Source organism: Heptranchias perlo, chromosome 20, assembly GCF_035084215.1.
Source record: "Heptranchias perlo isolate sHepPer1 chromosome 20, sHepPer1.hap1, whole genome shotgun sequence".
Lineage (NCBI taxonomy): Eukaryota > Metazoa > Chordata > Chondrichthyes > Hexanchiformes > Hexanchidae > Heptranchias > Heptranchias perlo.
Window position 1 is genome coordinate 50,796,263 of NC_090344.1, and position 15,155 is coordinate 50,811,417.

General features: G+C 46.2%; 1 protein-coding gene across 1 annotated transcript in view; it reads right to left on the minus strand.

Moving 5' to 3' along the window:
• npc1l1 (NPC1-like 1) overlaps window positions 1–14,950 on the minus strand; it is a 90,579-nt gene extending 75,629 nt beyond the window's left edge. Inside the window, exons 1-2 of the mRNA XM_068001547.1 lie at window positions 14,933–14,950; window positions 4,904–6,447 (exon numbers count right to left, since the gene is read on the minus strand). Of these exons, the coding sequence (XP_067857648.1) occupies window positions 4,904–6,447; window positions 14,933–14,950 (1,562 nt within the window). The remainder of the gene's footprint in view (window positions 1–4,903; window positions 6,448–14,932) is intronic.
• Window positions 14,951–15,155: the final 205 nt, after the last annotated feature.

A 15,155-nucleotide genomic window follows, 5' to 3' on the forward strand; every position in this document is an offset into this window, starting at 1 on the left:
GACAATGTGCAGAGTTACAAGGACAGACAATGTGCAGAGTTACAAGAACAGACAATGTGCAGAGTTACAAGGACAATGTGTCGAGTTACAAGAACAGACAATGTGCAGAGTTACAAGGACAGACAGTGTGCAGAGTTACAAGGACAGACAATGCGCAGAGTTACAAGGACAGACAATGTGCAGTGTTACAAGGACAGACAATGCGCAGAGTTACAAGGACAGACAATGTGCAGTGTTACAAGGACGGACAATGTGCAGAGTTACAAGGACAGACAATGTGCAGAGTTACAAGGACAGACAATGCGCAGTGTTACAAGGACGGACAATGTGCAGTGTTACAAGGACAGACAATGTGCAGAGTTACAAGGACAGACAATGTGCAGTGTTACAAGGACAGACAATGTGCAGAGTTACAAGAACAGACAATGTGCAGAGTTACAAGAACAGACAATGTTCAGAGTTACAAGGACAGACAATGTGCAGAGTTACAAGGACAGACAGTGTGCAGAGTTACAAGAACAGACAATGTGCAGAGTTACAAGAACAGACAATGTGCAGAGTTACAAGGACAGACAATGCGCAGTGTTACAAGGACGGACAATGCGCAGAGTTACAAGAACAGACAATGTGCAGAATTACAAGAACAGACAATGTGCAGAGTTACAAGGACAGACAATGTGCAGTGTTAGAAGAACAGACAATGTGCAGAGTTACAAGGACAGACAATGTGCAGAGTTACAAGAACAGACAATGTGCAGAGTTACAAGGACAGACAATGCGCAGTGTTACAAGGACAGACTATGTGCAGAGTTACAAGGACAGACAATGCGCAGTGTTACAAGGACAGACAATGCGCAGAGTTACAAGAACAGACAATGTGCAGAATTACAAGAACAGACAATGTGCAGATTTACAAGGACAGACAATGTGCAGAGTTACAAGGACAGACAATGTGCAGAGTTACAAGAACAGACAATGTGCAGAGTTACAAGGACAATGTGTCGAGTTACAAGAACAGACAATGTGCAGAGTTACAAGGACAGACAGTGTGCAGAGTTACAAGGACAGACAATGTGCAGAGTTACAAGGACAGACAATGTGCAGAGTTACAAGGACAGACAATGTGCAGAGTTACAAGGACAGACAATGTGCAGAGTTACAAGGACAATGTGCAGAGTTGCAAGGACAGACAATGTGTAGAGTTAAAAGGACAGACAATGTGCAGAGTTACAAGAACAGACAATGTGCAGAGTTACAAGGACAGACAATGTGCAGAGTGACAGGGACAATGTGCAGAGTTACAAGGACAGACAATGTGCAGAGTTACAAGAACAGACAATGTGCAGAGTTACAAGGACAATGTGTCGAGTTACAAGAACAGACAATGTGCAGAGTTACAAGGACAGACAGTGTGCAGAGTTACAAGGACAGACAATGTGCGGAGTTACAAGAACAGACAATGCGTAGAGTTACAAGGACGGACAGTGTGCAGAGTTACAAGGACAATGTGTCGAGTTACAAGAACAGACAATGTGCAGAGTTACAAGGACAGACAGTGTGCAGAGTTACAAGGACAGACAATGCGCAGTGTTACAAGGACAGACAATGCGCAGAGTTACAAGAACAGACAATGTGCAGAATTACAAGAACAGACAATGTGCAGAGTTACAAGGACAGACAATGTGCAGTGTTAGAAGAACAGACAATGTGCAGAGTTACAAGAACAGACAATGTGCAGAGTTCCAAGAACAGACAATGTGCAGAGTTACAAGGACAGACAATGTGCAGAGTTACAAGGACAGACAATGTGCAGAGTTACAAGGAAAATGTGTCGAGTTACAAGAACAGACAATGTGCAGAGTTACAAGGACAGACAGTGTGCAGAGTTACAAGGACAGACAATGTGCGGAGTTACAAGAACAGACAATGTGCAGAGTTACAAGGACAGACAATGTGCAGAGTTACAAGGACAGACAATGTGCAGAGTGACAAGGACGGACAGTGTGCAGAGTTACAAGGACAATGTGTCGAGTTACAAGAACAGACAATGTGCAGAGTTACAAGGACAGACAGTGTGCAGAGTTACAAGGACAGACAATGTGCAGAGTTACAAGGACAGACAGTGTGCAGAGTTACAAGGACAGACAATGTGCGGAGTTACAAGAACAGACAATGTGCAGAGTTACAAGGACAGACAGTGTGCAGAGTTACAAGGACAGACAATGTGCGGAGTTACAAGAACAGACAATGTGCAGAGTTACAAGGACAGACAATGTGCAGAGTTACAAGGACAGACAATGTGCAGAGTTACAAGGACGGACAGTGTGCCGAGTTACAAGAACAGACAATGTGCAGAGTTACAAGGACAGACAATGTGCAGAGTTACAAGGACAGACAATGCGCAGAGTTACAAGGACAGACAATGTGCAGTGTTACAAGGACGGACAATGCACAGAGTTACAAGAACAGACAATGTGCAGAGTTACAAGGACAGACAATGTGCAGAGTTACAAGGACAGACAATGTGCAGAGTTACAAGAACAATGTGCAGAATTACAAGAACAGACAATGCGCAGAGTTACAAGGACAGACAATGTGCAGTGTTACAAGGACGGACAATGCGCAGAATTACAAGAACAGACAATGTGCAGAGTTACAAGGACAGACAATGTGCAGTGTTAGAAGAACAGACAATGTGCAGAGTTACAAGGACAGACAATGTGCAGAGTTACAAGGACAGACAAAGTGCAGAGTTACAAGGACAGACAATGTGCAGAGTTACAAGGACAGACAATGTGCAGAGTTACAAGAACAGACAATGTGCAGGGTTACAAGGACACACAATGTGCAGAGTTACAAGAACAGACAATGTGCAGAGTTATAAGGACAGACAATGTGCAGGGTTACAAGGACACACAATGTGCAGAGTTACAAGGACAGACAATGTGCAGAGTTACAAGGACAGACAATGTGCAGAGTTACAAGGACAGACAATGTGCAGAGTTACAAGGACAATGTGCAGAGTTGCAAGGACAGACAATGTGTAGAGTTAAAAGGACAGACAATGTGCAGAGTTACAAGAACAGACAATGTGCAGAGTTACAAGGACAGACAATGTGCAGAGTGACAGGGACAATGTGCAGAGTTACAAGGACAGACAATGTGCAGAGTTACAAGAACAGACAATGTGCAGAGTTACAAGGACAATGTGTCGAGTTACAAGAACAGACAATGTGCAGAGTTACAAGGACAGACAGTGTGCAGAGTTACAAGGACAGACAATGTGCGGAGTTACAAGAACAGACAATGCGTAGAGTTACAAGGACGGACAGTGTGCAGAGTTACAAGGACAATGTGTCGAGTTACAAGAACAGACAATGTGCAGAGTTACAAGGACAGACAGTGTGCAGAGTTACAAGGACAGACAATGCGCAGTGTTACAAGGACAGACAATGCGCAGAGTTACAAGAACAGACAATGTGCAGAATTACAAGAACAGACAATGTGCAGAGTTACAAGGACAGACAATGTGCAGTGTTAGAAGAACAGACAATGTGCAGAGTTACAAGAACAGACAATGTGCAGAGTTCCAAGAACAGACAATGTGCAGAGTTACAAGGACAGACAATGTGCAGAGTTACAAGGACAGACAATGTGCAGAGTTACAAGGAAAATGTGTCGAGTTACAAGAACAGACAATGTGCAGAGTTACAAGGACAGACAGTGTGCAGAGTTACAAGGACAGACAATGTGCGGAGTTACAAGAACAGACAATGTGCAGAGTTACAAGGACAGACAATGTGCAGAGTTACAAGGACAGACAATGTGCAGAGTGACAAGGACGGACAGTGTGCAGAGTTACAAGGACAATGTGTCGAGTTACAAGAACAGACAATGTGCAGAGTTACAAGGACAGACAGTGTGCAGAGTTACAAGGACAGACAATGTGCAGAGTTACAAGGACAGACAGTGTGCAGAGTTACAAGGACAGACAATGTGCGGAGTTACAAGAACAGACAATGTGCAGAGTTACAAGGACAGACAGTGTGCAGAGTTACAAGGACAGACAATGTGCGGAGTTACAAGAACAGACAATGTGCAGAGTTACAAGGACAGACAATGTGCAGAGTTACAAGGACAGACAATGTGCAGAGTTACAAGGACGGACAGTGTGCCGAGTTACAAGAACAGACAATGTGCAGAGTTACAAGGACAGACAATGTGCAGAGTTACAAGGACAGACAATGCGCAGAGTTACAAGGACAGACAATGTGCAGTGTTACAAGGACGGACAATGCACAGAGTTACAAGAACAGACAATGTGCAGAGTTACAAGGACAGACAATGTGCAGAGTTACAAGGACAGACAATGTGCAGAGTTACAAGAACAATGTGCAGAATTACAAGAACAGACAATGCGCAGAGTTACAAGGACAGACAATGTGCAGTGTTACAAGGACGGACAATGCGCAGAATTACAAGAACAGACAATGTGCAGAGTTACAAGGACAGACAATGTGCAGTGTTAGAAGAACAGACAATGTGCAGAGTTACAAGGACAGACAATGTGCAGAGTTACAAGGACAGACAAAGTGCAGAGTTACAAGGACAGACAATGTGCAGAGTTACAAGGACAGACAATGTGCAGAGTTACAAGAACAGACAATGTGCAGGGTTACAAGGACACACAATGTGCAGAGTTACAAGAACAGACAATGTGCAGAGTTATAAGGACAGACAATGTGCAGGGTTACAAGGACACACAATGTGCAGAGTTACAAGGACAGACAATGTGCAGAGTTACAAGGACAGACAATGTGTAGTGTTTGTGTCCCATTCTCCATCAGTCCCTCTCTCTCTCTACCTCTATTTGGAAAGGCTGTTGACAAATAAACACACTCACTTGATACAATAAAGAAAGTGGTCTCTCCAGTCCACAGTTCCAGTTTCTCCAGCCATGGTCTGCTTTGCAGTGGCATTAATTCTGGTGCTGTTATTTTGGAAGTACTGTAGCAGACTGTTGACAGCACAATCTGTGCTGCGGGGATTCTCAGGGTTCAGCGGAGCGTAGCAAATGTCCTTGATGGAGATATTCCTCTGTGCTGTTTCTGACCAAACCTGAATGTTTTGAAGCCTGGTCTGAAAATCCAGGAGTTCCAGGATGATATCTTTGGAAAAGATTCCATTGAACTTGTTTTGCCCGAAAACAACAGAGTCGTAAGTGTAACTGGAGCGGTTCTGCACGGTGATTATGATTTGGTTGGTCCGAAAGAAAGGACCGAAATTAGCATCGTGAAATTCCTTTTCTTTGCGAGCCCGGCTGTCTGGCGCAGACCACAGTTCGACAGGGTCGGTGGTGAGCGTTATCAAGGCCAGTCCAGCAGACAGAACTATCACCACAACGAAAGATATGAAAATTACAGTGATAGGATATCGAGCTACCATGGTACCCCATCTTCTGAAGATCTGGCCCAGGAAGTGCTGTGTGGCCTGGCTGACTTTATGAGACCACCTGATATCTTCTTTCCTAAGTTGAGGAGCTTTCAGTTTGTTATCGCCCTGCTGGTTTCGACGGCTTGAACAATAGCGATAAATAAGAAAAATAACAACCAAAGCCACCATTGAACAGAACGCAATAATACAAATGACAAGGATCCCATCCATTTGATCAATTTTCCAAGGCCCAGGGGGAGGATTTGGAGCTGGGATTTTGGGACATGATTCAGCACAATCCAGACAGGAGCAAGCTTGTCCATTTGAAACTGGGGACTGGTTACACTTCCAGAATGTTCCGTTGTAAGGAACTATCCCACTGCCGGTGCTGGTTCTGTTCCCAACCAGAATGAAGTCAATGTCCAAAGGAGCCAGCCCATTGCTGCTGTCGCCTTGGAAACCTAACCAGCGTTCAGTATTGCAGAGTGTCGCGCCGTACTTTCCACACATGGCAGATATTGCAAAGCCCCCGGTTGCCGGTAAGCGTACGTTTTTGCAAGAATTAAATGCTCCATCTGCAAACAGTCTGGTGTAGTAGCACTGATACTCCAGCACTGCCTCAAGAATGGTACCTGAGACATTTGCGTTGAAGGTTCTGGTGACATTAATGTGCAGGCTTTGGTTGGGGCTACAGGTATTCTGACAGTAGAGATTTATAAAGTTCTGAAGACAAGAAGGACAGCGGCTTAAGACGGGTTTGGAGAACAACAGACTCTTCTCCAACATGTCCAGCTGCTTAAATGAACAGCAGGCATGGGTGTTTTGGTCCCCAGTGTAGAGCATTGGGCAGACTGATTTCAGCATTGACAAGTGCTGACCAGACAATTTGTAGGCAGGTCCATTGTACAAGCAAGGCACCCTGGCTGGCAACAAACTGCTGATAACCTCAGGGTTTTTCCCACAGTCTTCATAAAAGGCGCAGTGTCCATTCTCATGAATCCGAGTACAAGTCACCTGTTAAAGAGAAAAGTTTGGGCAACTGTGATATGCAAATTCTCTTGGGAAAGTAGCAATTGTTAGATGAGAAGACCACGGTCCATCTAGTTGGCCTTCTACCATCCTGGTAGTCGTAAGATACAACGATAATGGAGTTGTTGATCAATCATAGCAATCAATCTCTATCAATGAGTCCACAACTGACCCAGACATGAGGTGAGGAAAACCCCAGTGGTGGAGAGCTTTGGGAACCAGAGGTCCAGAATCACCTGTTTTTCCAAGCTGGGAAAAGGTTGGTATCAGTTAAAGGAGGGAACTTAGATGAAGAGAATTTGGTGACTTCTGGTATTAAAGTGAGCCTTTTATACATATGGCGATCTCACCATCCCCCATTATCCTCTTGACCATAATACTTGCCCTTACATTCAGAATTTCTGGGTACCTTCTACAGTGCCACGACTACATGGACTTTCAAAAGGCGTTTGATAAAGTATCACATAATAGACTCGTTAGCAAAATTGAAGCCCATGGGATTAAAGGGACAGTCGCTGCATGGATACGAAATTGACTAAGAGGCAGAAAGCAGAAGGCATACAGGATCCTTGGCTTTATAAATAGAGGCATAGAATATAAATGATGTGGAGATGCCGGTGATGGACTGGGGTGGACAAATGTAAGGAATCTTACAACACCAGGTTATAGTCCAACAGTTTTATTTGAAAATCACAAGCTTTCGGAGGCTTTCTCCTTCATCAGGTGAGTGTGGGATTCCATGGAAGGTACCGCATATACAGTCAGAGAACAATGCCTGGTGATTACAGATAATCTTTCCAACTGCCCGTTGTCAAGGCAATCAAAGGAGTCGAATAGTGTTCAGACAGAGAGACATTACATACAGGAATACTGAATATACAAACGGTCAGAACCCAAAGACAGAGAGAGAGAGAGAGAGAAACATCCGAAAGGAAGAGAAAGAGAGAGAATGATCAGTTGTATTAAAAACAGATAACTCTTTTTTCGCTGGTGGGGTTACGTGTAGCGTGACATGAACCCAAGATCCCGGTTGAGGCCGTCCTCATGGGTGCGGAACTTGGCTATCAATTTCTGCTCGACGATTTTGCGTTGTCGTGTGTCTCGAAGGCCGCCTTGGAGAACGCTTACCCGAAGATCGGTGGCTGAATGTCCTTGACTGCTGAAGTGTTCCCTGACTGGGAGGGAACCCTCCTGTCTGGTGATTGTTGCGCGGTGTCCGTTCATCCGTTGTCGCAGTGTCTGCATGGTCTCGCCAATGTACCATGCTCTGGGGCATCCTTTCCTGCAACATATGAGGTAGACGATGTTGGCCGAGTCACAGGAGTATGAACCATGTACCTGGTGGGTGGTGTCCTCTCGTGTGATGGTGGTATCTGTGTCGATGATCTGGCATGTCTTGCAGAGGTTGCCGTGGCAGGGTTGTGTGGTGTCGTGGACGCTGTTCTCCTGAAAGCTGGGTAATTTTCTGCGAACGATGGTCTGTTTGAGGTTGGGTGGCTGTTTGAAGGCGAATAGTGGAGGTGTGGGGATGGCCATAGCGAGGTGTTCGTCGTCATTGATGATATGTTGAAGGCTGCGGAGAACATGGCGTAGTTTCTCCGCTCCGGGGAAGTACTGGACGACAAAGGGTACTCTGTTGGTTGCGTCCCGTGTTTGTCTTCTGAGGAGGTCTATGCGATTTTTCGCTGTGGCCCGTCAGAACTGTCGATCGACGAGTCGAGCGTCATATCCCGTTCATACGATGGCGTCTTTCAGCGTCTGTAGGTGTCCATCGCGTTCCTCCTCATCTGAGCAGATCCTGTGTATTCGCAGGGCCTGTCCATAGGGGATGGCCTCTTTGACGTGGTTAGGGTGGAAGCTGGAAAAGTGGAGCATCGTGAGGTTGTCCGTGGGCTTGCGGTAGAGTGAGGTGCTGAGGTGTCCGTCTTTGATGGAGATTCGTGTGTCCAAGAAAGAAACTGATTCTGAGGAGTAGTCCATGGTGAGTTTGATGGTGAGATGGAACTTGTTGATATTATCGTGTAGTCTCTTCAGTGATTCTTCGCCGTGGGTCCATAGGAAGAAAATGTCGTCGATGTATCTGGTGTATAGTGTTGGTTGGAGGTCCTGTGCAGTGAAGAAGTCGTGCTCGAACTTGTGCATGAAAATGTTGGTGTAGTGGGGTGTGAATTTGGTCCTCATGGCTGTTCCGTGTGTTTGGGTGAAGAACTGGTTATCGAAGGTGAAGACATTGTGATCCAGGATGAAGCGGATGAGTTGTAGGATGGCGTCTGGAGATTGGCTGTTGTTGGTGTTGAGTATTGATGCTGTCGCAGCGATGCCGTCATCGTGGGGGATACTGGTGTAGAGTGCCGAGACGCCCATCGTGGTGAGAAGTGTTCCTGGTTCAACTGGTCCGTGGGTGCTGAGTTTTTGTAGGAAGTCTATAGTGTCGCGACAGAAGCTGGGGGTTCCCTGTACGATGGTTTTCAGGATGCCCTCGATGTATCCAGAGAGGTTCTCACACAGGGTTCCGTTGCCTGATACGATAGGACATCTGGGTGTGTTGGCTTTGTGTATCTTTGGGAGGCAGTAGAAGTCTCCCACGCGGGGAGTACGTGGGATGAGAGTGCGTAGGATGCTTTGAAGGTCTGGATCGAAGGTCTTGATCAGTTTGTTGAGCTGGTGGGTATGTTCTTTGGTCGGATCTGCGGGTAACCGTCTGTAGTGTTCCTGGTTGTCCAGTTGTCGGTATGCTTCTTTGCAATAGTCCATTCTGTTCTGTATGACTATGGCTCCTCCTTTGTCCGCTGGTTTGATGACGATGTTGCGGTTGGTCTTGAGAGCGTCGATGGCGTTGCGTTGTGCTCGGGTGACATTCTGGACTGTCTTCTGAGTGCGGCTGATGAATCTGGCATTGACGCATTTCCTGACAGCTTGAGCATACATGTCAAGCTTAGGGCAGCGACCCTCCGGAGGAGTCCAGTTTGACTCTTTCTTCTTCGGTTGCTGTACCGCGGATCCCTCTGTCTGCTGTTCCGGATAGTTGATTGTCTCATTGGGTTCGCTGCTGAAATCTTGGGATTTGTGGAAGAATTCCCGGATCCTCATTCTCCTGATGAATTCCTCTGTGTCCGCCGCGAGACTGATGGGGTCCATTTTGGTGGTGGGGCAGAAATTGAGCCCTCGGCTGAGAACTTCGATTTCGTCTGGTTGAAGGGTGTGGTCGGACAAATTGACGATAGACTTCCCTGTGGTTGCCACTGTGCTACCGGGGGACACTACAGACTTCCTACAAAAACTCAGCACCCACGGACCAGTTGAACCAGGAACACTTCTCACCACAATGGACGTCTCAGCACTCTACACCAGTATCCCCCACGATGACGGCATCGCTGCAACAGCCTCAGTACTCAACACCAACAACAGCCAATCTCCAGACGCCATCCTACAACTCATCTGCTTCATCCTGGATCACAATGTCTTCACCTTCGATAACCAGTTCTTTACCCAAACACACGGAACAGCCATGGGGACCAAATTCGCACCCCACTACGCCAACATTTTCATGCACAAGTTCGAGCACGACTTCTTCACTGCACAGGACCTCCAACCAACGTTATACATCAGATACATCGACGACATTTTCTTCCTATGGACCCACAGCGAAGAATCACTGAAGAGACTACACGATAACATCAACAAGTTCCATCCCACCATCAAACTCACCATGGACTACTCCTCAGAATCGGTTTCTTTCTTGGACACACGAATCTCCATCAAAGACGGACACCTCAGCACCTCACTCTACCACAAGCCCACGGACAACCTCACGATGCTCCACTTTTCCAGCTTCCACCCTAACCACGTCAAAGAGGCCATCCCCTATGGACAGGCCCTGCGAATACACAGGATCTGCTCAGACGAGGAGGAACGCGATGGACACCTACAGACGCTGAAAGACGCCCTCGTAAGAACGGGATATGACGCTCGACTCGTCGATCGACAGTTCTGACGGGCCACAGCGAAAAATCGCATAGACCTCCTCAGAAGACAAACACGGGACGCAACCAACAGAGTACCCTTCGTCGTCCAGTACTTCCCCGGAGCAGAAAAACTACCCCATGTTCTCCGCAGCCTTCAACTTGTCATCGATGACGACGAACACCTCGCTATGGCCATCCCCACGCCTCCACTACTTGCCTTCAAACAGCCACCCAACCTCAAACAGACCATCGTTCGCAGAAAATTACCCAGCTTTCAGGAGAACAGCGTCCACGACACCACACAACCCTGCCACGGCAACCTCTGCAAGACATGCCAGATCATCAACACAGATACCACCATCACACGAGAGGACACCACCCACCAGGTACATGGTTCATACTCCTGCGGCTCGGTCAACGTTGTCCACCTCATACGTTGCAGGAAAGGATGCCCCGGAGCATGGTACATTGGCGAGACCATGCAGACACCGCGACAACGGATGAACGGACACCGCGCAACATTCACCAGACAGGAGGGTTCCCTCCCAGTCAGGGAACACTTCAGCAGTCAAGGACATTTAGCCACCGATCTTCGGGTAAGCGTTCTCCAAGGTGGCCTTCGAGACACACGACAACGCAAAATCATCGAGCAGAAATTGATAGCCAAGTTCCGCACCCATGAGGACGGCCTCAACCGGGATCTTGGGTTCATGTCACGCTACACGTAACCCCACCAGCGAAAAAAGAGTTATCTGTTTTTAATACAACTGATCATTCTCTCTCTTTCGGATGTTTCTCTCTCTCTCTCTCTCTCTGTGTCTTTGGGTTCTGACCGTTTGTATATTCAGTCGTCCTGTATGTAATGTCTCTCTGTCTGAACACTATTCGACTCCTTTGATTGCCTTGACAACGGACAGTTGGAAAGATTATCTGTAATCACCAGGCATTGTTCTCTGACTGTATATGCGGTACCTTCCATGGAATCCCACACTTCACCTGATGAAGGAGAAAGCCTCCGAAAGCTTGTGATTTTCAAATAAAACTGTTGGACTATAACCTGGTGTTGTAAGATTCCTTACATAGAGTATAAAAGCAAGGAAGTTGTGTCAAATCTTTATAAAACACTGGTTAGGCCTCAGCTGGAGCATTGTGTTCATTTCTGGGCACTGCACTTTTGGAAGGATGTCAAGTTCTTGGAGGGGGTGCAGAGATTTACTCGAATTGTGCCAGGGATGAAAGACCCGAGAGAAGCTGGGGTTGTTCTCCTTAGAGCAGGGACGGTTAAGAGGAGATTTGATAGAGGTGTTCAAAATCATGAAGAGTTTTGATAAAGTAAACAAAGAGAAACTGTTTCCAGTGGCAGGAGGGTCGGTAACCAGAGGACACAGATTTAAAGTGATTAGCAAAAGAACCAGAGGTGAGATGTGGAAAAAATAATTCCCCAGCGAGTTGTTCTGATCTGGAATGCGCTGCCTGAAAGGGCGGTGGAAGCAGATTCAATAATAACTTTCAAAAGGGAATTGGATAAATACTGCAGGACAATGGGGAAGGAGCGGGGGGAGTGGGACTAATTGGACAGCTCTACCAAACAGCCAGCACACATTTTATATTACTGTTCCTAAATCCCCATCGGTCAGCTCAGCAGTGACGATGGGGCCAAGCTTCGAGGATGCTACAAGTTTGAAAATAACAATTTCTGCTCATGTTCCATCACCCTGATGTTCAGCTCAGTCAATCCCCATCCAAACTCCACTGGGTTTGCTCAGGAGTTTAGAAATTTCTGAGATTCATTATTTCATGCTGACAATTCAGGATTTAGTCATTTCTCAGGCTTCAAAAACGACAGATCTGTTTGTCTTCCCCCTGGAAAGGGAAACTCCCACCAGATGGCAAGAGCTGCAGTTCACTCACCAGCATATGCACTTTGATGAAATTATTGAATGAATCTTTCTTTCTTTGTTGAATGAGTCAAGGCAAATATGCAGTTAACCCCCTTTCAAAGGTGAAGCCACCAGCAGGTCACTTGAAGCAGGTTGAAGTGGCTGCCTCTGTATGTGCTGTAACAGTCAGTGAAGGGTGGGGCTCACCTGACCTCCTGGTGTCACTGCGGCAGTAATTGCAGCTTTTATCAGAGCTAAATTAAAACTAAATAGGAAGAAATCTATTTGTCTTTACCAGTTCAGTCTTTAGGACGAACCAGAGTGAAAAAGAATTACTCGAAGACCCCCATTGAGATAAATGGAATAGAGTTGGCTATTGTGCAGATGCAAGGATGGGGGCTCCAGAGTTTGATAGGTTAGGGTTAGGGTTAGTGGAATTGAATAAGGAATCTTGTCGATGACCTCGCACCACTGGAAACGCCAAGTTTGCCGATGACACAAAGATTGGTGGCACAGTGAATCGTGTAGACGGGAGCATAAAATGACAAAGAGATATTGGTAGATTAAGTGAGTGGGCAAAACTGTGGCAGATGGATTTCAGTGCAGGTCAGTGTGAGGTCATCCATTTTGGACCGAAAAGAAGATCGATCCGAGTATTTTTTAAATGGTGAAAAGCTCGGAACAGTGGGGGTCCAAAGAGATTTATGGGTCCATGTACACAGATCACTAAAATATAGTGATCAGGTACAAAAAATAATCAAAAAGGATAATGTTAGCCTTTATATCTGGAGGGTTAGAATATAAAGGGAAGGACGATTTGCTCCAGCTGTATAAAGCCCTGGTCAAACCACATCTGGAATAATGTGTACAGTTCTGGGCACTGCACCTTCGGAAGGTATATTGGTCTTGGAAGGAGTGTAGTACAGTTTCACCAGAATGTTATCAGGGCTCCAAGGGTTAGATTGTGAGGCGAGATTACATAAACAAGGCTTGTATTCCCTGGAATATAGAAGGTTAAGGGGTGATTTGATTGAGATTTGTAGGATTTTGAAAGGAATTGATGGGGTAGATAGAGAGAAACTTTTCCCGCTGGTGGGGGAGTCCAGGACAAGGGGACATAACCTTAAAATCAGAGCCAGGCCGTTCAGGAGAGAAGTTAGGAAACACAAGGTGGTAGAAGTGCGGAATTCTCTCTCCCACAAAAAGCAGTCGCTCAATTAATAATTTTAAATCTGAAATTGATCGATTTTGCCAGCCGTGGGTATTAAGGGATATGGAGCCAAGGTGGGTGGATGGGGTTAGGATACAGATCAACCATTGAATGGCGGAAGGACTGAATGGCCTACTCCTGCATAAGCAGCTATGCAGCTCACTGAGCGAGCTCAGCACTTTTGTCTCAACTAAGAAAGTCGGAGTGATCAAGGTTTGTGTGATGGGCAGTCATTTGACATTGCACTATGTAAGAATACAGGTGAAGGAACAAATTCCCAACACATAGGAGTTCCTATGAGGATTCTCCTGTGTCACTGCTGCTAACTGGAGGCAACCCCTTGATTTTATAATATGCCCAGAGCATTCAGCCATTTTAATCCTTTTCCTCTAAATTTCAAGAAAATGTTCAGCCTAACCCTCTCCGCCTCTCTCTCCTCCTTTAAGACGCTCCTTAAAACCAACCTCTTTGACCAAGCTTTTGGTCGCCTGTCCTAATATCTCCTTATGTGGCTCGGTGTCCGATTTTGTCTGGTTAACGCTCCTGTGAAGCGCCTTGGGACGTTTTACTGCTTTAAAGGCGCTGTGTCAATGCAAATTGCTGTTTTAGCACAGCAGGAGCCCGAACTCTGGTCTTCAGTCAGTGAGATTCCCCCTGCGGTTCGTGTCTGCCAGCCACTGTGTGAATGAAGTACCGAACAAGCAGCACATTGGGTACGATTACCTGGGAAGTAATCCATACCCCGCTGAGCAAACAGCACAAAAACTAGTCTCACTGACATCGCAGAGATTAAAAACAAATAATTTCACAGTTGAAAACGAGTGAAGATTAGTTGTCACTTACCATGAATGAGAGAAGATTCAGAAGTAGTGGAATTGTGAAGGGTTTTGTCAACATTTTAGATTTCTTTAACTGGTGTTTAGAGTTTTTCTTTGTCTTTCTAATTGAAGGTTATTATTGAACAGATTTCACTGACGATCTGATGGACAAGCAGAGTATAAATCCACTCGTTTCAGAGGCTCCGAATTGGATCTGATTGGACAACCATTTCGGACGTCAGCTTTATGCATCTGTTATCATTAATGTAGCGTGATAGAGGACAACCAATCTGCAGGCACGATGCTTATAAAACCCAAGTTATTATTAACCCAGGGCAGTGAGTTTGTAATGAGTAATCACTGTCCAGGCAGCAGTCAATCATTAAATGGACGCAGGTTCATTTACTCAATGGCTCAGCCAGTTGAGGAAGTGAGTTGCTGAGATATGTGGACTGGGAAATTCGCAAATTTGATCCTCTGGGGGAGAAGTTGGGTAAGGGCCATTTTTGGGCGCGGGTAGTGCTATGAGCTATTACCCCCGCGCCCAATGGCCCCTGCGCAGGCAGGACCCGAGTTTCGGCCAGCCCGAGGACTCACCTGCAACCAACGTTCCATTCCGGGCCTCACACTGGAATCAATGCAATTCGCACTTTCCACCACCAGGGGGAGCTCAATCTCTTAAAGGGAGGATGTCTCTCAGAAATCTCTTAAAGGGAGCTGGTACCTGTTATTTGCTGGAAATCACAGCCTGCTGGCTGCATGGAGTCTGAACGGAGATCAGACATCGCACACATAAAGCACAGATGCAGGTCCCATCCCT